The sequence below is a fragment of the Callorhinus ursinus genome, unplaced genomic scaffold, assembly GCF_003265705.2.
Source record: "Callorhinus ursinus isolate GAN/ISIS: 27379988/994484 unplaced genomic scaffold, GSC_fseal_2.0 scaffold81, whole genome shotgun sequence".
Classification (NCBI taxonomy): domain Eukaryota; kingdom Metazoa; phylum Chordata; class Mammalia; order Carnivora; family Otariidae; genus Callorhinus; species Callorhinus ursinus.
In genome coordinates this window covers 4,069,965-4,094,100 of record NW_027397143.1, presented here as the reverse complement: position 1 = coordinate 4,094,100, position 24,136 = coordinate 4,069,965, and the positions used below count along the sequence as shown (strand labels likewise).

The window sequence follows — 24,136 nt, the reverse complement described above, 5'->3', positions numbered from 1 at the left end:
GCTCAGTTGGTTAAGCATCTGCCTTCAGCTCAGGTCATGATCCCAGGGTCCTGGGATTGGGTCCCTCAGCAGGGAGTCTGCCTCTTCCTCTGCAGAACCCGCCCCCCCGTCCCCCGCTCATCCGCGCATTCTCTCTCTCCCAAAATAAATAAAATCTTTAAAAAGAAAGAAAATGTTATATATTTATAATGGAATATTATTCAGCCTTAAAATATAAGGAAATCCTGCCGTTTGTGACAACATGGATGAACCTGAAGGACATTGTGTTAAGGGAAATAAGACAGACACCAAAAAACAAGTATTGCATAAGCTCACATATATGTGGAATCTAAAAATGTCAAACTGAAAGAAACAGGCACAATTGTAATTACCAGGGACTGAGAGGTGGGGAAATGGGAAATGTTGTCAAAGGGTGCAAACTTTCAGTTACAAGATGAATAAGTTCTTGAGACCTAATATACAGCCTAATGACTGTAATTAATAATAATATTGTATACCTAAAATTTACTGAGAGTAGATCTTATGTGTTCTTACCATACACACACAAAATTAATTATGTGAGGTGTTATGATTTTGATGATTATTTCACAATGTATATATATATCAAACATCACATTGTACACCTTAAATATGTACAATTTTTAGTTGTCAATCCTACCTTGCTTGACAAAGCTGGGGAAAAAGCTAGATTATGGAATAGCATTCATTGCAGGGTCTAGGGATTCAGGAGTTCACACACGGAGGAGAGCCAGACAATAAAAAAGAAAACCAACAAGTGACCTAGATGATTTTAGCTATTGATCAAGGCCTGGGTCAACATTTGAAAAATCAATGAATGTAATTCACCATATTAACTAAGAAAAAACCCATCCAATTATTCCAGTAAATACAGAAGAAGCATTTGATAAAATCCAATCTCCTTTTTTTTAGGGACATTTAATAACAGGCTTTACTTACTCTCCAGTAGAAACTTACAAAATGTTTATGGTGATACAGCAAGATATAAAGATTATGCAAAACATTTTTTTGGATTCATAACTTTTTTATTGAGGTATAATTGACATGTTATATTAGTTTTGGGTGCAAAACTTAATGATTTGGTATTTGTGTATTTGATATTGTAGTATATACTACATTAGTACAAGTTTTCACTAACCGAAAGAAATTCAAAGATTTTGCTTTTAAGGGAGAAGCCGTGACCATGCTATTGCAGGTCTTTTGTAAAAGCAAAGTCATGTGACTCAAACTTTCGGAAAATGGGTGATACCCTTCACTTTATGCCATTTTGGTTCACCGAAGTTTTCATAGGAACGTTCTACTTCTGGAAAGCAGGGAAACCTGTACTGCAAAACGATTACCACAAGTTTAGTTAATATCTGTCACCATACATGGTAACAAATTTTTTTTGCTTTTTTTCTTCTAATATCCATTTTGTATAAAACTCTCAGCAAATTAGGAGTAGAGTTGACTCTCAACCCTAGAAAGGGCTAAGATCATATTCAATGTTGAAAGACTGAGAGCTTTCCCCCAAGATGAAGAACAAGGATTTCTGCATCTCACTACTTCTATTCAGTATTGTACTAGACATTCTAGCCAGTGCAACAAGGTGAGAAAAATAATTAAAGGTCTCTAGATTGGAAAGGAAGAAGTAAAATTTTCATTCGTCATAATGACATAATATCTGCGGGGAAAATCTAACAGACTCTCTTCACCCACCCCCCAAAATACTAGAACCAAATGTGTTTAGTGAGGTTACGAGACACAAGATCAACATGCTAAAATAAATTGTATTTCTATATACTAGCCAAGAACAATTGGAAATTGTTTTGTTTTTAAAAAATAAAAGAAACTGAATTCTGTTGTGTTGCTTTGATTTTAGACATGACTGAAAAACAAAAAGTTATGCCATAGTTTTTGAAGAATTAAAATGAGGAAAATGGTGCAGATAAAATCTGCATTTTGCAGGCATTTCAGAGTTACATTATGCCTCCCGGCTGAGTGCTCAAGGTTTTATTTGGTTTTGTTTTGTTTTTTGGAGAAACTGGAAATCAGTGAATCATTTCCCCAGGAGCTAAGCCAGCCCATTCAGGCCAGGCCCTCCACCTAGAACCCTACTTGGGATAGCCTCCAGCTAAGCACGTTACCTGTGAGAAAAAAACTCAAGACTAGTTGTGATATTTCTCTGCTTTCTCTTCTCTTCCTCTTATAAATGCTACATGAGCCTTTATTTGAGAAAATCAGCCAGTTGAATTGGTCTCTGCCATGCTCAAGTTGCAAGGGAATCTCAACAATCCCAACAAGTCAGCGTTGGAGCTATTCTCTGACTCTTCACACAGCCCCTTTTTCTGACAGGTTGTAGCAATTCCTTAAACTAGCCTCTGGGTAAAAGGGGAAAGGTTCTTTGAAGGTGCTGTGGACAAGTACCAAAAACATGTTTTTTTTTTTTAAGTTTTTATTTAAATTCCAGTCAGTTGACATACAGTGTAACATTAGTTTCAGGTGTACAATATAGTGATGCAACACTTCCGTACGTCACTCAGTGCTCATCACAGTAAGTACACTCCCTCCTTCCCATCACCTATTTCCCCCAACCCCCCATCCCCTCATCCTCCTCCGGTAACCATCAGTGTGTTCTCTATAGTTAAGTGTCTGTTTTTTGGTTTGCCTCTCTCTCTCTTTTTTCCCCCTTTGCTTATGTTTTGTTTCTTAAATTCCACATATGAGTGAAATCATATGGTATTTGTCTCTCTGACTGATTTACCAAAAAACATGTTTAAATGAAATGAACTTCTTTTGTTTACTTCTTTTTTTAAAGATTTTATTTATTTATTTGAGAGAGAGAGGGAAAGTGCATACAGTAGGGAAGGGGCAGAGGGAGAGGGAAAGAGAGTCTCAAGCAGACTCAGTGCTGAATGTGGAGCCCAATGGTGGGGGGGTGCTCAATACCATCACCCCGAGATCAGGACCTGAGCTGAAACCAAGAGTCCAATGCTTAACCAACTGCACCACCCAGATGCCCCTGGTTTAGTTCTTTTTTTCCCCAAGATTTTATTTATTTATTTGACACAGAGAGAGAGAGAGAGCACAAGTAGGCAGAGTGGTAGACAGAGGGAGAGGGAGAAGCAGACTCCCCATGCTGAGCAGAGAGCCCGATGCGGGGATTGATCCCAAGACCCTGGGATCATGACCTGAGCTGAAGGCAGATGCTTAACCGACTGCACCACGCAGATGCCCATGGTTTAGTTCTTAAGGGCTAATCTTCCCCAACCCCTTGGCCTATTGCTCTTTGTTTAAAATCTCATAAAAGTAGGGGGAAAGACCTCAATGTGAGACAGGAATCCATCAAAATCCTAGAGGAGAACACGGGTAGCAATCTCTATGACCTTGGCCGCAGCAACTTCTTGCAAGACACGTCTCTAAAGGCAATGGAAACAAAAGCAAAAATGAACTATCGGTATTTCATCAAGATAAAAGCTTCTGCACACCAAAGGAAACAGTCAACAAAACTAAACAGCAACCCACGGAATGGGAGACAATATTCACAAATGACATTACAGATAAAGGGCTGGTATCCAAGATCTATAAAGAACTTCTCAAACTCAACACCCCCAAAATAAGTAATCAAGTCAAAAAATGGGCAGAAGACATGAACAGACACTTCTCCAAAGAAGACACCCAAACGGCCAATAGACACATGAAAAAATGTGCCACATTACTTGCCATCAGGGAAATACAAATCAAAACCACAATGAGATAGCCACCTTACAGCAGTTAGAATGGATAAAGTTAACAAGACAGGAAACAACAAATGTTGGTGAGGATGCAGAGAAAGGGGAACCCTCTTACACTGTTGGTGGGAATGCAAGCTGGTACAGCCACTCCGGAGAACAGGATGGAGTTTCTTAAAGAAGTTAAATATAGAGCTAAACTATGAACCAATGGGTATTTACCCCAAAGACACAGATGTAGTGAAAAGAAGGGGCACGTGCACCCCAATGTTCATAGCAGCAATGTCCACAACAGCAAAACTGTGGAAGGAGCTGAGATGTCCTTCAAAAGATGAATGGATAAAGAAGAGGTGGTTCATATATTCAATGGAATATTACTCAGCCATCAGAAAGGATGACTACCTACCATTACGTCAACAGGGATGGAACTGGAGGGGATTATGCTAAGTGAAATAAGCAGTCAGAGAAAGACAATTATCATATGGTTTCACTCATATATAGAACATAAGAAATAGTGCAGAAGACCACAGGGGAAGGGAGGGAAAATTGAATAGGAAGAAATTGGAGAGGGAGACGAACCATGAGAGACTCTGGGCTTGGGGAAACAAACTGAGGGTTGCAGAAAGGGAGGCAGGTGGGAGGATGGGGTAACTGGGTGATGGGCATTAAGGATGGAACTTGATGTGATGAGCACTAGGTGTTACAGGCAACTAATGAATCAGTGAACACTACATCTGAAATTAACGATGTACTACTATATGTCGGCTATTTGAATTTAAAGTTAAAAAACCCACTAAAATAAATTTGTGTTGTTTTAGCCACTAAATTTGTGGTGATACACACTTTGGCTTAAAAACACACAGCTGTATACAGTTATAAGAATCACGGGACAATCTTTACATTAAGAAATTAAGAGGGAGAGGGGCGCCTGGGTGGCTCAGTTGGTTAAGCGAGCCTTCAGCTCGGGTCCTGGAGTCCTAGGATCGTGGCAGAGGAGTCCTAGAATTGAGACCCCCATCAGGCTCCCCGGGGAGCAGAGAGTCTGCTTCTCCCTCTGACCTTCCCCTATCTTGTGCTCTCTCTCACTCACTCTCTCTCTCTCTCAAATAAATAAATAAAATATTAAAAAAGAAAAAAAGAAAGAAACTAAGCAGGAGAAAATAAATCTACTAGGATGGTGCAGTAATCCCAGTGTCCTCTACTCTAGCACTGGCTACCCACCCGTCTTCAGATCTCCCATTAAAAGTCAAGGCCCCAGGGACAGAATCCAAGCTACTTTCATGAATTTAGACCCAGCCATTTAAATGAGGTTTGGGACGATTTAATGACATACAATCTAAGTTTAAAAAGCATGTTTCAAATCTGTATCTACAGCAGGTAGACATACTGGTGCAGGAGGAAATTAACGGGAAAAAAACTGGAGGTTAATTCACCAAATATTGATAGTTATCTCTGAGTTGTGGGTTTTCCGTTGAATATTTTTCTATTTTTTTCCCTGGATATGCTGTTTTTTTTTCTCTCTCTCTTTAATGGGTTTTTATAATAGGGAGGGAAGGGAAGATTCCCTGTATGGTATTCAATCAAGAGTGTTTTTTGTCGAGATCCGATATCTCCAGCTGGAACACTTGTTTAAAAGGATGGAAACCTCAGGCAGCAGAATTGCACGGGTGGAGGCCTCTGAGATCACGATTGCCAGAATAATTAATTAATTAATTAATTAATTTTCAAAATGAACGTTATAGATTTTTTTGAAAAATTGAGAGGGGGTGCATGCAAGGTTTCCCTCTCCTTTATTTAATTTCTAGAAATAATACACACGGTTTAATTTAAAAAACAAAAAAACAAAAAACGCGTGAGATTATAAAAGACCTCCTCTACGTTCACGCCCATTCCCCAAAGTGAAAGGTGGGAATTGCTTGTTGAGAGTTTCCCAAAACCAAGGCATAGGGTGTGCGCTTCGCGAATCCTTCTCTGTCAGCGCGCTGGTGGAGCCCAGTGGCTCTGGTCAAACTAATCTTGCTGGTCGGGATATAGTTCTGCTATAACCTATAGATTCTTCCCAACGCTTTCTTTTCCTGAAGACCCTTGGAAAGTTATCAGCAGTGAAAGAAGACACCCCAAGCCTACTTGCAGTTGGGTAGTGTGCCTGAATGGTCTAAGGCGCTGGATTAAGGCTCTAGTTTCTCCGGGGACATGGGTTCAAATCCCACCGCTGCTAGCCTCTTAGCGCTTTTGTGCGTTATTTTGCTATGGATCACAAATAGCGGAACGAAGCGGGATTGGACACTCTGTTTCCAGCGTCTGGAACTCCGTTTTACCAGAGGGCGGCTGCTGAATGGTTGGGCTCTGTACCTTCTGTGCGCTCGTGTCTAGAGAGCAAGTGGGTTGGGATTTAGAGGCGTCCGTGGCAGAGGTGGAAAACCGGCGGTGTACGTACCCTTTCCTAAATCCCTGGAAGAGCGCCCACGTTTGTAACCAGGCAGATGGCGGATGTCCTGAACTGAGGCCCGGTTTGTCCCACAGTGTCTCCAAATGTACACCAGTGTTAATTAATTTCAAATAGTACTTGATGGTGGATGGCTCATAGTCTCCAAATGTTAAACCATAGGAAGGAAAAAACGTAAAACTGTAGTTTGTTTCCGCCCGGTTTCGAACCGGGGACCTTTCGCGTGTTAGGCGAACGTGATAACCACTACACTACGGAAACCCGCTAGCAATAGCTTCCCTGTAATACTCTTAATTGTTAAGAAAGCCTTCCGTTGGTACAGCGGATCCGAAGTTCTAGGGCTGAGAAAAGATGACACCATGTCCTAGATTGGCAGAAAACCGCAAGCGGCTCTGCACCCAGTCTTTCATCGGTGACCCTCGGTTCCGGGGCGACTTACTCCTCTACCTACTCTTCTTCCCCAGCCCCAGGCCACTCGGAACTCTTGGGTATGCCATCTGCCCGTTCAGGATCCAAACTGTCCAAGAAAAAACGTAGCTAAAAAGTATGTAAAAATGAAAAAGTGGGCTCGTCCGGGATTTGAACCCGGGACCTCTCGCACCCAAAGCGAGAATCATACCCCTAGACCAACGAGCCGCCTCACAATCCAGTCTTTCGTTCGGTCCGTAATTTAAGGCGATTTGGAGTAGTTTTACCACCACACGAACTTTTATTTTTGACATATTGGAATTATTCCCTAGATTTCAGTGTCCCGCGCCCAACCTTATCCCTGCTCCGCAGTCTCCGCATCCGCCGTTAACCTCATCCGTAGGCAGCTCGCCCAGCGAAAACGCTCCGTATCCCTTGGTCCCTCTGTGATCTGGGAGAGCCTCACTGCTAGCGCACCTCGGACAGCAAGCAGGGCCACCCTTCCGCTTTGGGGACTGGGAGTCCCTGCCCAAGGGAGCTCAATTAAGGCCCAAGTCTGGAGGCCCGGGGTCTGGGCGCAGAGTCCAGGAGGAGCCGGAGGGCTCCTGGAAAGAAAAGAGAGCGGGGTTTGGAGGGGTCGCGGGACCGACTGTGTCTTGAGCCGAGACAGGCGAAATGAAACCGGAGTGGTGCCTTCGGGTGGGGCGCCTGGTAAAAGGACGAGGGTTTTTCTTTATTTTAATGAAAATATGAAAAGCAACACATAACTGTTTGCAACGCTATTTGCAAAAGCTTCAGAAAATGTGGGGAACTGTAAGGCAGAAACGAGATGACTGGCTGCGGTGGCTGGGGGCACAGCTCGGGAGGCTCGCACCAGAGCGCGCGCACACTCGCCGCGCAGGCTGGGTGCCCCCGCTCTCCGCCCTCGAAGCGTTCTCCTGGGATTGCCCGGGAGCAACCACGACTCCCGCCGAACCAGGCGGGGCTGTGCGGGCGCTCTCCTCCCTCGTCTTGGGCCTGCTTTCCCCCAAAGGGCTTTAATTGCACTGGGATATTCTGTAGTAAAAACCAAAAACCAAACAAAAAACAGTGATTCTGATTCCCTGCTGTAAAATTCACGAAAATCCACTCAGAGCTGGCCCAAAAACTCCCAGAAAAATTCCCTACACAGATGTCTGTTACAAAACAGAGGGGGAGACGAATGGTGGCTAACCCACTTCAAGGAAAAAAAGTGCTATTTTTTCCACTGCCACTCCACAATCTTGCTCAGCCCTCTGCGTTGACCGCTCCACTCGCTGCTCCTCTCGACCTTTGGAAAACAAGATGCTAACCGGTCTCTTCCTCAGCCGGCATTGTCCTCGCCTCCTTTCGCACGCACGAAGTGTTGGATGGACTCTGACCTAGGCCACCGTGTGTCCTCGCGCTCCTGATTACTACCGCCTCTGTGTTGTAAGCATTTGCTTCTCTTCTTTATGGAATTATATAAGAAAACTGAGAACAGACGTCCACAGTTAGTAACACCTGCCCCTAAAGCTTATAACTGCCACATTTGCTTCCGTTTTTTTTAACCATTTCGTTTTTCTGTTAAACAATAAAAGCACACAATTAATATATGCTAACCTTCTGACTTTGATTTATTATTTATGCTGTTCAAGGAAGTCAAGTATACAAAATGAAATTAAATCCCCAGAGAACAATGGGGGCCCTGCCTGATAGGCAGAGGCAGGCGCGCGGGGGGGGGGGTGGGGGTGGGGGCACCCTCCAGCCACCGCCTTTTCCGGCACGGCCCGACCCGACCAGGAGGCCTTGGCTCAGGCAGAGGCGCGACCCTGCCCCGCCGCACCATCCCAGCCCCCTGGAGCCCTCTCTCCAGTCAAAGGGGACCTTCAGAAAGGTCCCCGCGCTGACTCCTGGCAGCGCTCTAGCGCCGTTTGGATTTCGAAAACAACCCGGGCTCGGTGCACCAAACTGGAGAAAACCACTCGCGAAACCCTGGGGAGACGCCGGAGAAGAGATGAATGGAGTAGTTGGGGAGAGTGTTGAATGGGGGCCACAGGCCTTCGCACCCGCCCGCTCCCATCCAAACAGCCAAGACCGCATTAAGACCCGAACGGACACGCCCCGGATAGGCCAGGAGCGCACCTGCACCTTCCGGCACCTGCGCGTCCCGGACTCCCAGGATTCATCGGACCCCTATGTGCCTGCCCTACTGGAAGACCACCTCACTACAGAACCTAGATTGTGGGGGGAACCAACGACGAGCTTAGCGGGGGCTTAAACCTAGTCCCCCTCCCGACTAAAACAGATTCCCAGGATGCGTTGTGGGGAGGTGGGCGTAGACAGGTGGTCCCCACTAAACGAAGAAGACAGAGGAGATGAGGACTCGGCCCTGGCCTGAGTGGGGTGAGAGGAGGGGAACGTTAAGATCTGCCACAGACTTGCTAAGAGCACGCTAAGAATGCGAGGGACCGCTCTAGAGAAGTTGCGCGGAGCCAGCGGAGCCTGTGATCGCAAGGCCACAGACGCAGAGGGTTTTGCAGTTGGCGGGCATCTAAGGAACCAAGAACAGTCAGTTGCACTTAGGACCTGGCCTTCCAGAAGGGCGGAAATTCGGGTTGGCTCACGCATCTTCCGCTTTTCCACCTTTCACGAAGGGGTGAAAAAAACTGAGGAAGGCCCCAGCGAGATTTGAACTCGCGACCCCTGGTTTACAAGACCAGTGCTCTAACCCCTGAGCTATGGAGCCAACTACACCTACCCCTTGTGCGCAAGAACAGTTGACACCGCCACCGTCGGCCGCGCAGCCGCAAAGAATCACAGGGAGGAGCTAAGCAATGAGAAGCGGGCCGCAGCCTTTCGGCCGAAGAGGACATAATCTCGCCGCCGCTGTCTCACCAGCGACGTTAGTAAGTGTCAGTGCCGGCAGGCCAGGCCGCAAATCCTGAGAGAAAGCCCCGCAGAGAGACGGCAGACGGTGCGCTCCGCCGGGCTGTGAGGGATAGGGCGAGGGCGTGACGCTACGCAGGCAGGGGCGGGGCCTTCGGTGGGCGGAGCTTAGGAGGGCCCGGGTCTTCCGGGGGCTTAGGGGTCAGGGGCAAAGACCCGTTCGTTGGCTAGAGAGGTCGAAGGCTTTTTGTGTCTGAGAATGAGGATCCGAGGTCAGGGCTGCGAGGGAGGAGTTAGGGGAAGGGTGTCAATAGACCTGTCCTGAAGGAATCCAGGTACAGGCTGGTAAGGTGGGCTGTCAGTGGGCAGTAAGAGATCTGGGGGGAGGGGCGGAGAGAAGGTGTTGGAGAAATCAGAAGGTCGAGGCGTGAGGAGGTGCTGGGCAGAGAAGGACTGGGTCAGGGCTGGGGGTCCCTAGCCCCTGCTGCACCTTTAGGCAGGTTAGGAAAAGGCAAACCTTGGGGCTCACCTTAACTCTTGTGGAACTGGTTCCCTAAGAGCCCCTAAAAGCCCAGGGGATATGGGGCATGGAGAGGGTGGGAGCCCAGATGAGGGACAGGAGCCCTACCCTGCAACGATGAGAAACTGGAGGGCTGTCCAAGATATGGAAGTTGCCCAGTGCCCATCATTGACAAATGGATAAAGAAGTGGTATATATACACAATGGAATGCTATTCAGCCATAAAAAAGAATGAACTCTTGCCATTTGCAAGGACCAGATGGAGCTAGAGAGTATAATGCTAAAGGACATAAGTGAGAAAGATAAATACCATATGATTTCACTCATGCGGAATTTAAGAAACAAAACAAATGAGCAAAGGGGAAAAAATGAAAGAGAGAGACAAATCAAGAAACAGACTCTGAACTATAGAGAACAAACTGATGGTTATCAGAGGCGAGGGGGTGGGAAGAGGAGTTAAATAGGGGATGGGGATTAAGGAGTATACCTGTCATGATGAGCACAGGGTGATGTACAGAAATGTTGAATTACTATATTGTACACCTGAAACTAATAAAACACTGTATGCTAACTAACTGGAATTAAAATAAAGCCTTAGATAAAACTTAAAAAAAGAAAGTGGTGGACCTTGACCTGGTGACCCAACCTGCCCCATGGTCCCTGCAAGACCAGGTGACTTGGGCCGGTGGGTACCCTCCAGTCTGCATGCTGAGGGGCCATGTGAGGGTCTGTTGTCAGGGAAATGGCTCATGCAACTCAAGGATCTGGGACTCATGGGTGGGATCAGAAGGAACCAAGTTAAGCCAGTCATTGCTTTCAGAGACCCAAACATCTCACAGATCTTAGGATGCCCAAAGTATGGGAGAGAAAAATGCACACAGTCACACATACTCTCACACCAGCATTGTGACATCCAAAGTCACTATACTGTCCTAGTGACCAAAAGAGAACATTTCTTACCCTCAGTGTGTGATTGTTACTATAACTGTTGTGATATTTCTTCAGATACATAGATGTCTATGTAGTTAATCTGCAAACACACATACTCTGGTAGACACACAATCACATTCACAACATAAAAGCTGAAAATATACACACAGACAGCCACCCCTGCAGTCCCCAGACCTGGTCCTATGGGCACCTCCACCAGACACCCCCCTTCTGTGACCTGTAATATGTGTTGCAGTCCTTCAGCACAGTTGTTACGTGACTTTAACTGTGATACTCAGTCCAAAACCCATACAAGCCCAGATACCATTAGGGCTTGATGATAACATTAGCCAATTTAATTAGCAAGTGAATGTTAAAAATGGGTTTTCCTTGTGGAAATTAGTGGTATTCAAATACATGCATTGGCTACAATGTTCTAAAGCTACTCTCCGTGTGTGAACACCACATAGGATTCACCCTCTGGAATGATACAATGATACTGTATGCTGGACTCCTTTTTTTTTTAAGATTTATTTATTTATTGGGGGGAGAGAGAGAACATGAGCTGGTGGCGGGGGGCGGGGGGAGTTGTGCAGATGGAGAGGGAGAGAAAGAATCTTAAACAGGCTCCATGCCCACCACAGAGCCCCACAAGGGGCTCGATCTCACCACTGGAGATCATGACCTGAGCTGAAATCAAGAGCCAGAGGCTTAACTGACTAAGCCACCCCTGTAGGCTGGACTCTTATATGATCCTAGCCCCAGCCCATAAGCCACTGGATTCTGATTACCTGGTGCTATGTCCACTGGGTCTGCCTCTAGAACAGTATCATGCCTGCCCTGTAAGACCCTTGTATGCAAAGTGTGCTTGAAGCATCTCAGGGATAGAGCACAGAAACTCCATGACACTTGCAGACCAGACTATTCAATTGTCACTGCCCCTACATGCCAACATACCTGTCTAAACCTATGCAGGACAGAAGACGTCTGAGACTGGCTTTCATCTAGCCAGGTAGCCAGGTAGTGGGGGAGGAAACCTATGGCCCTGACCTAAATATGGGGTAGCTAATATTTAGCAACAAATAAAAAATAAGGTATTACCAAATTGACCTAGGTCGATTTGCAATACCTAAGCCCTATGCACATGCTGATAAATGCCCGCTCCAAAACCCACACACACCCCTACCCCCCTCAATCTGAGATATAAACACATATGCACACATTCCTCACACACTTAAACACAATTGCTCATCCAGTCTAGCAGAAACCTTTGCTCCTACTGTGCTCTTGCACTCAGTCTGGGGGAGTCAAGAATGAGCTAAGCCACCCTAGAAATGAGGTCAGTCTATTTCCTTCTCCTCATCCCCTTTCCCTGGGGAGCATTAAGCACGGAACAGCCCAACACCCCCTCCCAGAAACCCACCCAAACAGAAGCTGGGGAACAATTAGCCAAGGGATAACACCCCACCAGGGCAAAGGCTGAACAGACCTTGGCACCAGGCTGCTGTTGGCGTACACTTGGCAAGTTCCAGAAAGGGTATGTCAGAGGCATCCCATGTGCTGTCCCATGCTGATATTAGTTACATCCATAAAATTATAAGTGCTGTTTTGTGTTTGAAAATTCCATAACCTTTGGTCTCCTTACTCAAGGGAGACTATGCTTTGGCATTTGGAAGGGGTTTAGGCATCTGTGAGCACACATGGCTGTCACTGTGGCCGAGAAAGTACATATCACTCTGTATCATCAGGTTGAGGGGTACTGGAAAGTAGCCATGCCCTTGGGCTTTCTGCTCATGTACAGGTCAAGAATCTCCTTCCAGTTCTGGTCCAGGCTGTTCTCTGAGCTGGGAGTACAGCGCTCCTTCCTGAGTAGAGACCTCAGGTCAGCTGGATCCAGGTGTCTGAAGGCAGAGCTGACAGCTGACAAGAAGGGAAAGCAGAAGTGATCATGAACCTGGATGTTTGGGCCTGAACCTGCTCCATGCACTGAGGACAGCACTGGGTTTGGTGTTGCTCCACAGAACCAGAGGCCCTGCTAAGCCCAGGCAGGAAACCCCAGGGATGGGAAGTACCTCTGTGGGTAGCTTGGCTGGCGTCCTCACCTACCTGCACTTCCTTACAGCTCAGGCCAGATCCACCTGCCCACAACAGGCAGAGGACTGGCCCCAGGGGTCCAAGGCATCTCCCCCTGCTCAGTTGACCGCAGAACCCTTTTCCACAATCGCCCGTTCCGCTGGCTCTAATGTTGTGGCCTGCAGGAGCCCCTCTAAGGCAACCCAGGCCGAGTCGCGGGGGGGGGGGGGGGGGGAGGGCCCAAAGTAATCAGGAGGCTCCGACAGAGGGCACCACTGCTTCCCGCGGGCAGCCCCCGGACAAGGAGGAATGCCCCCTTGACTGACTCACCCTCTCTGAGAGGCCACGGAGGCCTTTCAAGGCCAGATTCGTAAGTAGGTGCCGGTGGAGCAGACGGAGAAAAGCGGGAACACGCGCTCGTGGAAATTGACGCGGAAGGTGTAGAGGTGGCGCATGTCCTCCACGGCGTAGAAGGACACGGCGCCCACCTCCAGATCCAGGGCCACCCGCACGCGGGACAGGTGGCCACAGCTGAGGGGCGTCCGTTCGGGGCTAGTCACCGCCCAGTACTTGCCGCTGTTGAGCTGCAGCGCCCAGACGCCCTCCTCAGGGGTGAAGGGCGTGAGGCCCTTGCGGCGCACGCTCTCGCGCGCCACGCCAAAGGCCCAGCCGTCCTTGGAGCCCACTTCCACCTCCCAGTGGTGCCGCCCCGAGGAGAAGCCGCTGGACGCCAGGACCCGCGTGTTGGTATCAAAGCGGCGTGGGTTGCAGGGCAAGTCCTGGGCCCGCTGTCCAAGGCGCACGCTCTTCAGATCCAGGGAGAGGATGAGGCGGGGGTTGGCGGTGTCCGGGTCCAGGGTCAGCTCCACTGAAGGCAGACACAGGGACAGACGTCCCATGCAAGCCCCTTGCTCACCTTTCACCGGTTACTTCTCCATCACCATCCCCCCACAAAGTACGTGGGAAAGTCAGATGGAATGTAAGAACCTAATTTGGATCAGATCCACAAATCCAATTTAAAAGACATGGGGGAATTCTGAACACTAGATATGAGAAGGAACCGTTACTTTTTCTAATTGTGACTATGGTTTTGTGGTTATGTGGGATTTTTTTTAAGTCTATCTTTAGAGATAACATATTAATATTTATGGAAAGGACTTGTGATTTGCTTCCAGTGGGAAAAAGGGGGTAAGGGTGTTCAAGAAAAGTATTAGCTGAAGGTATGTGATGAGAACATAATATGCATTATGATCGTCTTTTTACTTTTGTGTATGTTCACAATTTTCATAATAAAAACTTAAAATATGCACACTTGTCCTAAGTACTATCTTCCAGGACTGTTGTGGGCCCCGGGAATCCCACAGTTCAGTATCCCTGTCCTCCTGCAGCTTCCTTTCTCGGGGGAAGGGAGGGAGAAACGAGAAAAGATAAACACGGATGGTAAGAGGAATCAGGAGAGAAGGCTATAATCTCAACCAGACTGGCCAGGGAAGGTGAAAAGGCCTCACTGTGCAATTCAGCAAAGACATAGAGGAAGTGAGGAAGCCAGATATGCAGCTGTCTGGAGGATGCATATACCAGGCTGAGGCCCAGCTAATGAAGTGCAGATGTCCTGAGGTACATGTGTGCTTGGTGCATCCCAAGAGCGGCAAGGAGGGCTTGTTGTGTCTGCACAGAGTAAGCCAGGGGGAGAGTGTGCAGTGAGGCCAGATCCCTAAGCCTGGAGGACCACAGTGAGGACTATGTGGAGTGAGAGAGGCTGTCCCAGGGTTCTGAGCAGAGGAAGAGCATGATCTGACTCAGCTGGTGTAGATTGTTCCAAGGTAAATTCTGACTTAGCTTTTTCAGTCACCAGCATCAGCAATATGTGCCCTCCCCTCCCCTGCCCTCCTGTGGGGTTGGATCCCATTCACCCCAGAGCTCTGCAGTAATAAGAACTACCTCCCTTTCTCTCTTTAATCTCCTCCTGCTTTCCCTGACCCCTGCACATAACCCCTGTCCCCAGCAGAGGTGTCTGTCTGGGAGTGGGGAGAGGGGAGAGAGACTCGTCCAGGTGAGTGACCCACAATTTATAGGCCTACAGGTCCCACTGAAGCCTGAGGGAGCCAGAACTGGGAGGCAAGGATGAGGAAGCAGACAGCAGAAGGCAGAGGTAGGCAGGATTCTTTACATGGCCAAATAATGGGAACTCACTATCACAACAACCATCATACCTTTCTCCTCTTTCTCGAGCTCTCCCCGAAGATCCTCTGAGGAGGAGAAACAAAGCAGTGTATGTGTAAATAACTCAGAAGATTGTCTATCTGACAATTACAGTGATACCAAAAGATACCACCTCCTCTGACATTTATAGCCCCACTGGCTCACTCACTCCCCAGATACCCCAGAGGCTGAGAGTTGATGTACAGACTCTGGGTCAAGTGTGGGGGGTGGGGAAGGGGCAGTACCCTAGTTCTACTTCTCCAGCTTCCCCCTCTTTTGCCTGAGCTGGTCTGAGCTGAGCTCTTTTTCCTCATCCCTCTTTTTGCTAATACCCCTCTACCCTGACTGTCCCTGGGGGAATCTTTGTGCTGGGGACGTGGTGGTGGAGGGGGGAACTGTTGCTGAATGGATTTGCTACTACCATCTCCCTGCACCAATCTGGCCTTGACACACCCTAGCTCCTACTTTCTCACATAGCTTTTAGAAAGGCACATCCTTGGGACCCCAAACTACCAGAAACACACCATGCCCACCAGCACTGCATGGCCCAACCCCAAGCACAGGCCCCCTACCTTTGAACTTCTTGAGCAGCCCCTTTAAGACAAAGGTCTTGAGGGAAACATTCCAGACTTTATTCTTCATCTCAGAAGAGACTGTGGTTGGCTTGGGGCCAGGCACATTGCTGCATCTGCAAGACAAAGACCCTGAGGAAGGCCCACAAACACTGTCCTATTCCCAGTGGGCTGAGGCATTTAGGATGGCAAGGTCCTCTTGGTGGGGAGAGGTGAAGAAAGGAGAGGCTGATCTTGCACCAGAATATCTACAGCCAGGCAGGTGGACATTTGCCTTAGAAGGTACAGAGGTAAGGCAGTGTGCGAATTGGGAGATGAGAGGTCAGGGGTAAGGGGATGAAGAGAGAGAGCTCAGTGGAAAAGGAGAAGAGCCAGCTTGGAGAGGCCTAAGGAACTCTTAGGTCCACTCACCTGCTTAGGGTGTTTTTGAATTCCTGGAAAGCAAGATGAAAGAAAACCAACTCAGCATCAGGTAACCTCCAGTCATCTTTGACAAAATAAAACTGGCAATAAGGTGTACCACGCCCTACCACCTGCGTGGGCCCAGATGGCAATGGCTTTCTGCTGTGCCTGATTACTGGGTGTCTCATCACCTCCCTTCCCACAGCTTTGCAAATGTTCCCTTTATTACAGAATCACCACTGGAGCCATGTGCCGGGATCCAGAGCTGTCTCTGCTCTCAACACCATCCCAGATAAGTCACAGCCCTGAGGCAATGACTGGTCACTCAGACCAGCCTCTTTTAAATGACTATGCTTGACCCATTTGTGACTTGTGAAGTTTATTTGTGGATTGTGACTATTTCCAAAGGAAACAGAGTAGAAAATGTCAAAATGCATCACATGTACTAAAGATAAGTATTATTTTCCAAGACTTTTGTCACAAGGCTTAGATACACCTTGTATATAGCTCTTTGGAACTCCTTTCTGTCTGCTAGATTGGATACTGCCCAATTCATGAATCCTTGAGTAAAGCCAATAAGATCTTTATTGTGGCTCGAGGTCAAGAAAGTTTTACATCTTTTTATGCCTTTAACCCCAGGAGAATCCGTGCAGTTTTCTCCATTCGCCTCCTGCTCAAGTATGCAATTCTAACTAAACTCACAGAATCTGACTCTGTTCTCACTTGCCATTTGTAATGCCTTAGGATAAATGATTCATACCTCTGGCCAATCCAGACTCACCTGGAGAAAGTCAAGGTCAGGCTTTCGAGTTGTCTCCTGGATCTGCCTGCTAAGCTTGGAGAGCTGGGTGATCTCACCCCCAAGCTGAGCTATGTTCTCATTCTGCTTCTGTGTCACCTCCCGGGACAGCTCCTCCAGACGGCCCAAGAGCCGGCCCTCCTGCTCCACCAGGAAGGCCCGCAGTGCCTGGAACTCTGCACCCACCTTCTCTCGCTCAGCTGCCATCTGCTTCTGTCTCAGGAGAGGAGAATTTGGAGAGGCAATGGGACATCAAGATGTAGCATTTGGGTAGTAGCCTCTGAGCCATCCCATGGGACAGAATTCCATCTACCTCACTGTTTAGGGGTCAGAGGCTCACCTACACATACCCACCACATACATCCTTTAGTTTAAATATCCCAACTCTGAGCACACAGCAGCTTCAACACATGCTGTCAAGTCCCCTGTCACAAATGTGCTCTCCCACCAACCTAGGGCAACTTCAAACTTGCCCCAGAACCACCCTGGGCTATAGCTGCCTCATTTGCAAAGTAGGAAGAATAAATTAGTGCCTCCCAGAGCCACTGTAAGGATTAAACTGAGGTCACATCCTCCCCACCCCCAAACACATTTATTTCGAGTTAAAAACAAGACAACAGACCCAAAATGGAGTCACCCATGCTAAGTCTCACCTCAGGAAACAGAGACTTAATTACAGTTTCAGTTTTCCCAGAAATAGAATTTTAAACCAATCAGGAATCACCTGAGCAGTACTAGTTAAGTAACTGCCTGATAAACCCCTACACTCCCCAAGAGGGAAAGTAACTTTGTAATAACTAATCTGCTTTTTGGCCTAGTATAAATTCCTGGTTCCTGCTCCCTTCTGCTTATGAAATCTTTTGCCTTGTATAGCTTTTCAGAGTTGTTTTTTTTTTTTTTTGTCAGAGAGAGAGAGGGCATGCACAAGCAGGGGGAGCGGCAGGCAAAGAAGCAGGCTGCCCAACATGGGCTCAATCCCAGGACCCTGGGATCATGACCTGAGCTTCATGAAGGCAGGCACTTAGCTGACTGAGCCACCCAGGCATCCCTTCAGAGTTGTTTTCTACCTGCTAGATGGGATGCTGCCCAATTCATGAATCCCTGAATAAAGACAGTAATATCTGCAAATTTTACTCAGCTAAATGTTCTCCTTCAACATTTGTCATCCCTCCAGTTTTCACTCTTCACTTTACTTCTTTTTAAAGAATGCACACACAGGGCCAGGATGGTGGGTGGTCCTCTGTTGTCACTCAAAGAGGGCCCACCTGGAGGGTGCCCCGCTCACCAGGAGCTCCTTGCTCTCCTTCTCTTCAGTGGAACGAAACACCTCATAGTCCTCCAGATCCTTCTTCAGGACCTTCAGCCTGGACTCCAGGAGCTCCTGCAGGAGGGTGAGAAGGAAGACATTATGGGAAGAGGACTCTGGAAACCCCAACTTGTGCCTTCCTGGAGCCATCCAGGACAAAGAGAAGACCCTCTTCATTGATGAGGAGGAGGCAGGGTTGAAGCCATATCTGGACATGGGGATGGCTACAACCTGCATAGACGCACATAGCAGAGTAGGGGAACTGACCCGTGACTCCTAAGGCCCCAAGGTCTCATTTCCCCAAGACCATCTGTACACAATCCAAGCTGAAATGCAGGCCATGTAGGAGCCCAACCTAACCTACCTTGTCTTCCCCTCTGCTTTTCTCCTCACCATCCGAAAGCCGCCTGGGTGGGAGGGCTGGAGTGGTATAAGGAGTAAAGAAAGACTGGGGACTGTGTGCCTGAAGCCTCTGAGGACACCCCAGAAAGGAGGCAGGGAAGAGACTGCCCCAGATCCATATCTTTGACACAGCCCAAGACAGCTTTTGGTGCTCTGCTCAACCCAGGAGTCACCCACTGCCTTACCCCAACCTCTTGGGAAGGTCGTCCCACTGGGCCCCAGGACGCAAGGACGTAGCAGAGCGCCACGCCCGGGGAAAGTGCTGAGAGTGCGGGCAGAGGAAGTGTGGATGTGACGGAGACACTGCTAGAAGCCAGGGACAGACAGAAAATCGCCAAGTCCGTGGAGGTATCGTGAAGTCGGTCCAGTAGGGAGCCCAGAGGGCAACTCGAGGTGGGTGGGAGGGTGTTATTAGTGGTGTGGCAGTGACACAGGGAGAGCCGCACTCAGTCCCAGAGCCAGTGCTGGGTAGCATGGCAAAGGAAAAAAGAGGCAGGGTCTCACCTGGGCCTCCTGCCTGCCTGCCAGCCGCCTGCACTGCGTGCGCGGGAAGACAGAACCCGAGCTGGGTCCTGGGGGTCTGCACTGGGGTGGCGGGGGGAGCTCACCTTAGCTTCCTGCACAGCCTCGTCAAGCGGCAACACTGCGTGCGCGCGATGTTCGCGGGCGCGGTCGCACACCACGCAAATGGCGCGTCCGTCGTCTTGGCAGTAGAGCTTGAGCGGTTCGCCATGCTGGACGCACCCAGCCAGCGCCACCTCCATGGGCTGGCGCTCCCCTGGCGCGGCCGCAGGTAGACCGAAGCGCCGCAGCAGCGTGGCCACCGAGGCCAGCTGCCGGTTGGGCCGCAACTGGCCGGGACGCACGGGCTCTCGGCACTGTGGGCAGGGCAGCGGGCCGGGCAGCGCGCGGCACGGCGCTGGGCCTCCCACGCCGGGGCGCTCCCAGCAGCGCGCGATACAGGAGCGGCAGAAACTGTGACCGCACTCGACGGACACTGGCTCGCGGAAGAGCTCCAGGCATATAGAGCATGTGGTCTCGCCCTGCAGCTCTGCGGCCAGTGCCAGCGCCTCGGCCCCGGCGCGGGGGTCTGCCCGCGGCCCCACCGCCGCCATGCGCTCCCTCAGCGCACCTAAGTCGGGCGGTGCTGGGGAAGTCGAGGGGCTCGACAGTGCGGCTCGGAGCGGTGAGGCCGGATTCGGCCTCCGAGGACCCACGGGGAGAGGAAGGGCGGGGCTGAAGCCGGGCTGGCGGAGACTGGAGCTGAGAGCTTGCCGGGCCGGGAAACGAGAAGGGAGTGAGCGCGTTGTGGGCGGGCCAGACCTCACTACTCGATCGGATCCAAGTGCGGGCCAGCGCCATGCGCCCCCGGCTCTGGGCCGCTCAAACACTGGTTTGGTCTGCGGCCTCCTTGGTCCCCTGGCACCCCCTCTCCGTCACGCCCCCCCCACCTCGCCCAGCCCCTCCGCAAGCTTCTCTAGGCCACCCCCAGCCTGACCCAGTCAGCCGTGGGAAACGGGCCTGGATAAGTGGGCGCACACACCCAGCTGGGTGCCACTCCAGTCCTTGGCCGGGCCAAGGGCCTAGCGCCGAGGCCACAGTGTCAGGTTCCCGGAGTGCAGGTTGGTCCTGGCCCGGTGCTGAGCTAAATTTAGTGTCTGTAACATGGCTCTTGCCCCCACCCCCAAGCGTGGCTTGTATCCACTTCGGCGGCTACTTTTCCCACGTTTGTTCTGCCCCTTGTTTATTCTTTCTTTAATTTTTGGCTTTGAACAAATAATACATTTACAATACATTTTCCCACTTTAATCTCCACCAAAATAACCCAACCCTCTAATGTCCCCCCAGAACTTCCAGGAATATTTGCTTCCACCGCCATTCCCTCATTCCCAAAGGGCACTCAGGACACCATCCTCCTCAGAAACCACTCTTATCAAGGTCACCAGTGACCTCAGCGATTCTAACCCAAAGGCAAAGGCTCCTTCTCAGGCTTCACCTCACCTGCCCTTTCCTCTGATGCTTCCTCCTTGCTGGTACTCTTGCCCGGCGCGTTCCAGGATGCTGTAGTCCCTGGCTCTCCTACTTTTTTCTTGGCCTCCCTTGTGCTTTCCTCCTCCTCTTCCTGCACTTGCTCAGGTCTTGGACCTCTGTCTATACTCACTCCTGATCTTTTCCACTTTCTTGGCTTGAAAGACCCTCTTGTTGCTGGTGCCACAGTACACATCCCCACCCAGTATCTCCAGATATGCCTGGCTCCCACATCCAACTCCCAGTAGCATGTTCTACGGGATCTCACACACTCACCATATCCACAACTGTATTTCTAATCTGCCCCTCCACCTGTTCCTTCCAGAGCCTTCCCCACCCCACCCCATTTAACAGCAACCCCATCCCTCCAGGTGCTCAGGCCAAACTGGGGAGTCCTCTGTGACTCCCAAGAGGAAAGCATTTCACACACTCCACCATCAGTCCCCTGTGTGTCTTCACTCTCTCACGCCCTCCACTGCACCACCTCCAGTGATCTCAGGATCACAACAGTTCTCTCCCCTTCTGTCACACTGCCCTACCCTGGCTTCTCCACCCAGGTGTGAGAACAGTCCTGTTGACATGTTGAGTCAGATCAATTTTAAGTTCTCTGCTCAAACCCTCCATTGGCTCCCGCTGCTCAAAGTAAAAGTTGAAGTCTTTATAATCCTCCGAAGGCCCTACCTACCTATCCTTTGACCTCATCCCCTGCGCCCAGCCTCTCTACCCGCATCTCCTATCCCTCTTCCCTGTTGACTCCTGTCTTGCCACAGGGACCTCCATATTCCTGCAACATGCCAGCAAGAGCCTTTTTCAGGGCCTTTGAACCGGCTTTTACCTTTACTTGGACCTCTCTTTTCCCATACTTGCATGGCTTACTTCCCACCTCCTTCAAATCTTGTTCCAAATGTCACCATCTCAGTGAAACTTGCCAGGACAGCACAGTTTAAAATCACCTCTTACCACACTCTGTCCTTCAAGCTGTCTCTATTTTCTCTCTAACACTTTACCTCCTCTGGAATTTGAGCTGTTAGAGGAGATGACTGTGTCAGTTTTGTTCGTGGCGGGACCCCCAGATTTCTAGAGCAGTTCTTGTTGCACAGGAAGCGATGGGAAACTTTTCTTGGATTGAACTGATTTAAACGTGGTTCAAAATTCAGATATGCAGAGTGGTTCGCACCGAAAAATGTGCCTCTCGTCTACGCTCTAATCTCCTCCCCATCCCAAGCGATCAATTTAGCAATTCAGAATTATTTTATACAAATATTATACAGTTAGCTACACTCCCCTTTTTCTTGTTTAACAAACGTAGCAGCCTGCGCACAGTCTTCCTTACTTTCCTTTTTCGGCTCACAGTTCATTTGGGGGCATCGTGCCTGATGATTTCTCCTACGTTTTCCACTGCTGCCTTCAGGGGTTTATTCCGGCCCTGTTCTCCCCGCCAGTGTCCCTCAGTGGAGATCCGCTCGCCTGGGAGTCAGTAGAGGACTCAACCACTAGTGGCTCTGGCACTGCCGGACCGGCTTTACCAGCATCTGGCTATTTGCACCTCACTCCACCACCCCCCTTACTAATAAGTAGCCAAGGGAATGTTCAGAGAGAGGTTTTGGTGGAGCGGGGATGTAGCTCAGTGGTAGAGCGCATGCTTTGCATGTATGAGGCCCCGGGTTCGATCCCCGGCATCTCCAAGGCGCGCTTGCTTCTTTCTTTCTTTTTTTCATTACTAAGTTTTCCAAACGCGCAGAGCCCTGGGGGAAAATCCCGTATCTTGGAGTTGCCCAGATCGGAAAGGGCAGTGGCAGGACTCACCCACTCCAATGCCCAGACCGTACCTCTAAACTCCTGATTAAAATATCACAAGGTGAACGTGCCAGTGGCATTAGGATGCTCATGTTTTCCCTCCTTTGAGCCCTGCACTTTTCGGGAATGGAAAAAGGTTAGGTAGCTGGCAAAGCAGAGCAAGCAGAAAACAGACCTAGGTGGGAGGGGCGGTCAGGCATGATCTGCGGAGTTTGAGTTTCTGGATCTGCCAGGCGGCTGGATGTTGCAAAGAAACCCATTTCTGAATTTGGAGCGGCATATAGTCTGAATGCTACCTTGAAGTAAGAAATGTTGAAACCGTTGTAGCAGGCGCCCGGCTAGCTCAGTCGGTAGAGCATGAGACTCTTAATCTCAGGGTCGTGGGTTCGAGCCCCACGTTGGGCGTAGGGTTCGCTTTTTTGTTCTTCGTCCTCAATTAAGGACAATTGGTTCATTCTATGACTCCCTCTGGGACAAATAAATTCTACTTTGGAAATTTCTTGTGTGCGGTATTCAGGTGGGCTTTTTTGTGGCTATGCCTTTGTTCGTTGATTAATTTATGATTTACTGCTAACGAAATGAATCATATAAATATATGTAAATTATTAGTTTTAAAAAATTTTTGTTAAAATATGCATAATAAAATTTACTGTTTCAATAATTTTTACATGTACAGTTCTGTAGCTTTTCACACATTCACACAGTTGTGCAACCATCACCACCATCCATTTCCACAACTTTTTCATCTTCCCCAAATGCAAATCCACCCAGGAAATACTAACTCCCCATTCTGTCCTTCCTCCAGCCCCTGGCAAACCACCATTCTACTATCTCTATGATTACTCTCCATTATATATATATAGACACGCTACATTTTTTTTAACCCTTCATCTGTCTATAAACACTTGGTTGGGTTCCTTCCACCTTTTTGGCTTTTGTGAATAATGCGGCTATTAGCATGGGTGTGCAAATATCTGTTCGAGTTCCTGTTTTCACCTCTGTTGAGGCTATACCTAGAAGTGGAATTGCAGAACATATGGTATTTCTTTTTTTTCTTATGTTTCTTTCTAATTTTAATTCCAGTGTAACATATGGTATTTCTATGTTTAATTTTTTGAAGAATCACCATAGCATTTTCCAGAGTTCCACAAAATGAGTTTTTAAAACATCTTTTGAGTAGGTTATACACCGTACTGTTCAAAAATTGAATCATACATAAAAATATCCAGTGAAAACCAACTGTCATCTTCCCTCCTTAGGTAACAACTTTTGTACCTGTGTATATATTCTTGCAGTTATATATCTTTTGATGCAAATATATTTCTATTTTCCTCTATTTTATACAAAAAGATAATTACAATTCTTATATTTGAAGATCTTTCCATCTCAAGATGCAGGAAATTTTCTAAATCTTTTTCCTTTTTTGCAGCTGCATAATATTCACCTGTAGATGAATCATAGTTTATTTAACAGATCACCTACTGATGGACCTTTCTATTGTTTCCAATCTCTTGTTATTATAATCAATTCTGCAGTTAATAAGTATGTAGTGTTGTTATTTTGCACTCATATCTGTGGGGCAAATTTCTAGAAGTGAGATTGCTGCGCCAAAGTTTATATGTGATTGAAACTTTATG

At 48.5% G+C, this 24,136-nt stretch overlaps 1 protein-coding gene and 5 non-coding genes across 6 annotated transcripts; 2 read left to right on the top strand and 4 right to left on the bottom strand.

Moving 5' to 3' along the window:
• Positions 1 to 6,362: 6,362 nt before the first annotated feature.
• TRNAV-AAC (transfer RNA valine (anticodon AAC)) lies at positions 6,363 to 6,435 on the bottom strand. Its single transcript has one exon. It is a non-coding gene; the product is annotated as a tRNA-Val (tRNA).
• Positions 6,436 to 6,738: 303 nt separating this feature from the next.
• On the bottom strand, positions 6,739 to 6,810 carry TRNAP-UGG (transfer RNA proline (anticodon UGG)). The gene has a single exon. It is a non-coding gene; the product is annotated as a tRNA-Pro (tRNA).
• Positions 6,811 to 9,255: 2,445 nt separating this feature from the next.
• On the bottom strand, positions 9,256 to 9,328 carry TRNAT-UGU (transfer RNA threonine (anticodon UGU)). The gene has a single exon. It is a non-coding gene; the product is annotated as a tRNA-Thr (tRNA).
• A 2,143-nt stretch (positions 9,329 to 11,471) lies between these two features.
• TRIM7 (tripartite motif containing 7) lies at positions 11,472 to 19,798 on the bottom strand. Its single transcript, XM_025862614.2, has 8 exons — positions 19,283 to 19,798; positions 18,252 to 18,347; positions 16,949 to 17,179; positions 16,177 to 16,199; positions 15,766 to 15,881; positions 15,205 to 15,240; positions 13,322 to 13,859; positions 11,472 to 12,838 (listed from the first exon to the last, which is right to left on the bottom strand). The coding sequence occupies exons 1-7, from the start codon at positions 19,787 to 19,789 to the stop codon at positions 13,348 to 13,350; spliced, it is 1,521 nt and encodes a 506-aa protein (XP_025718399.1). The 5' UTR covers positions 19,790 to 19,798; the 3' UTR covers positions 11,472 to 12,838; positions 13,322 to 13,347.
• A 2,517-nt stretch (positions 19,799 to 22,315) lies between these two features.
• Positions 22,316 to 22,387, top strand: TRNAA-UGC (transfer RNA alanine (anticodon UGC)). The gene has a single exon. It is a non-coding gene; the product is annotated as a tRNA-Ala (tRNA).
• Positions 22,388 to 22,831: 444 nt separating this feature from the next.
• On the top strand, positions 22,832 to 22,904 carry TRNAK-CUU (transfer RNA lysine (anticodon CUU)). The gene has a single exon. It is a non-coding gene; the product is annotated as a tRNA-Lys (tRNA).
• The last annotated feature ends 1,232 nt before the right edge of the window (positions 22,905 to 24,136 follow it).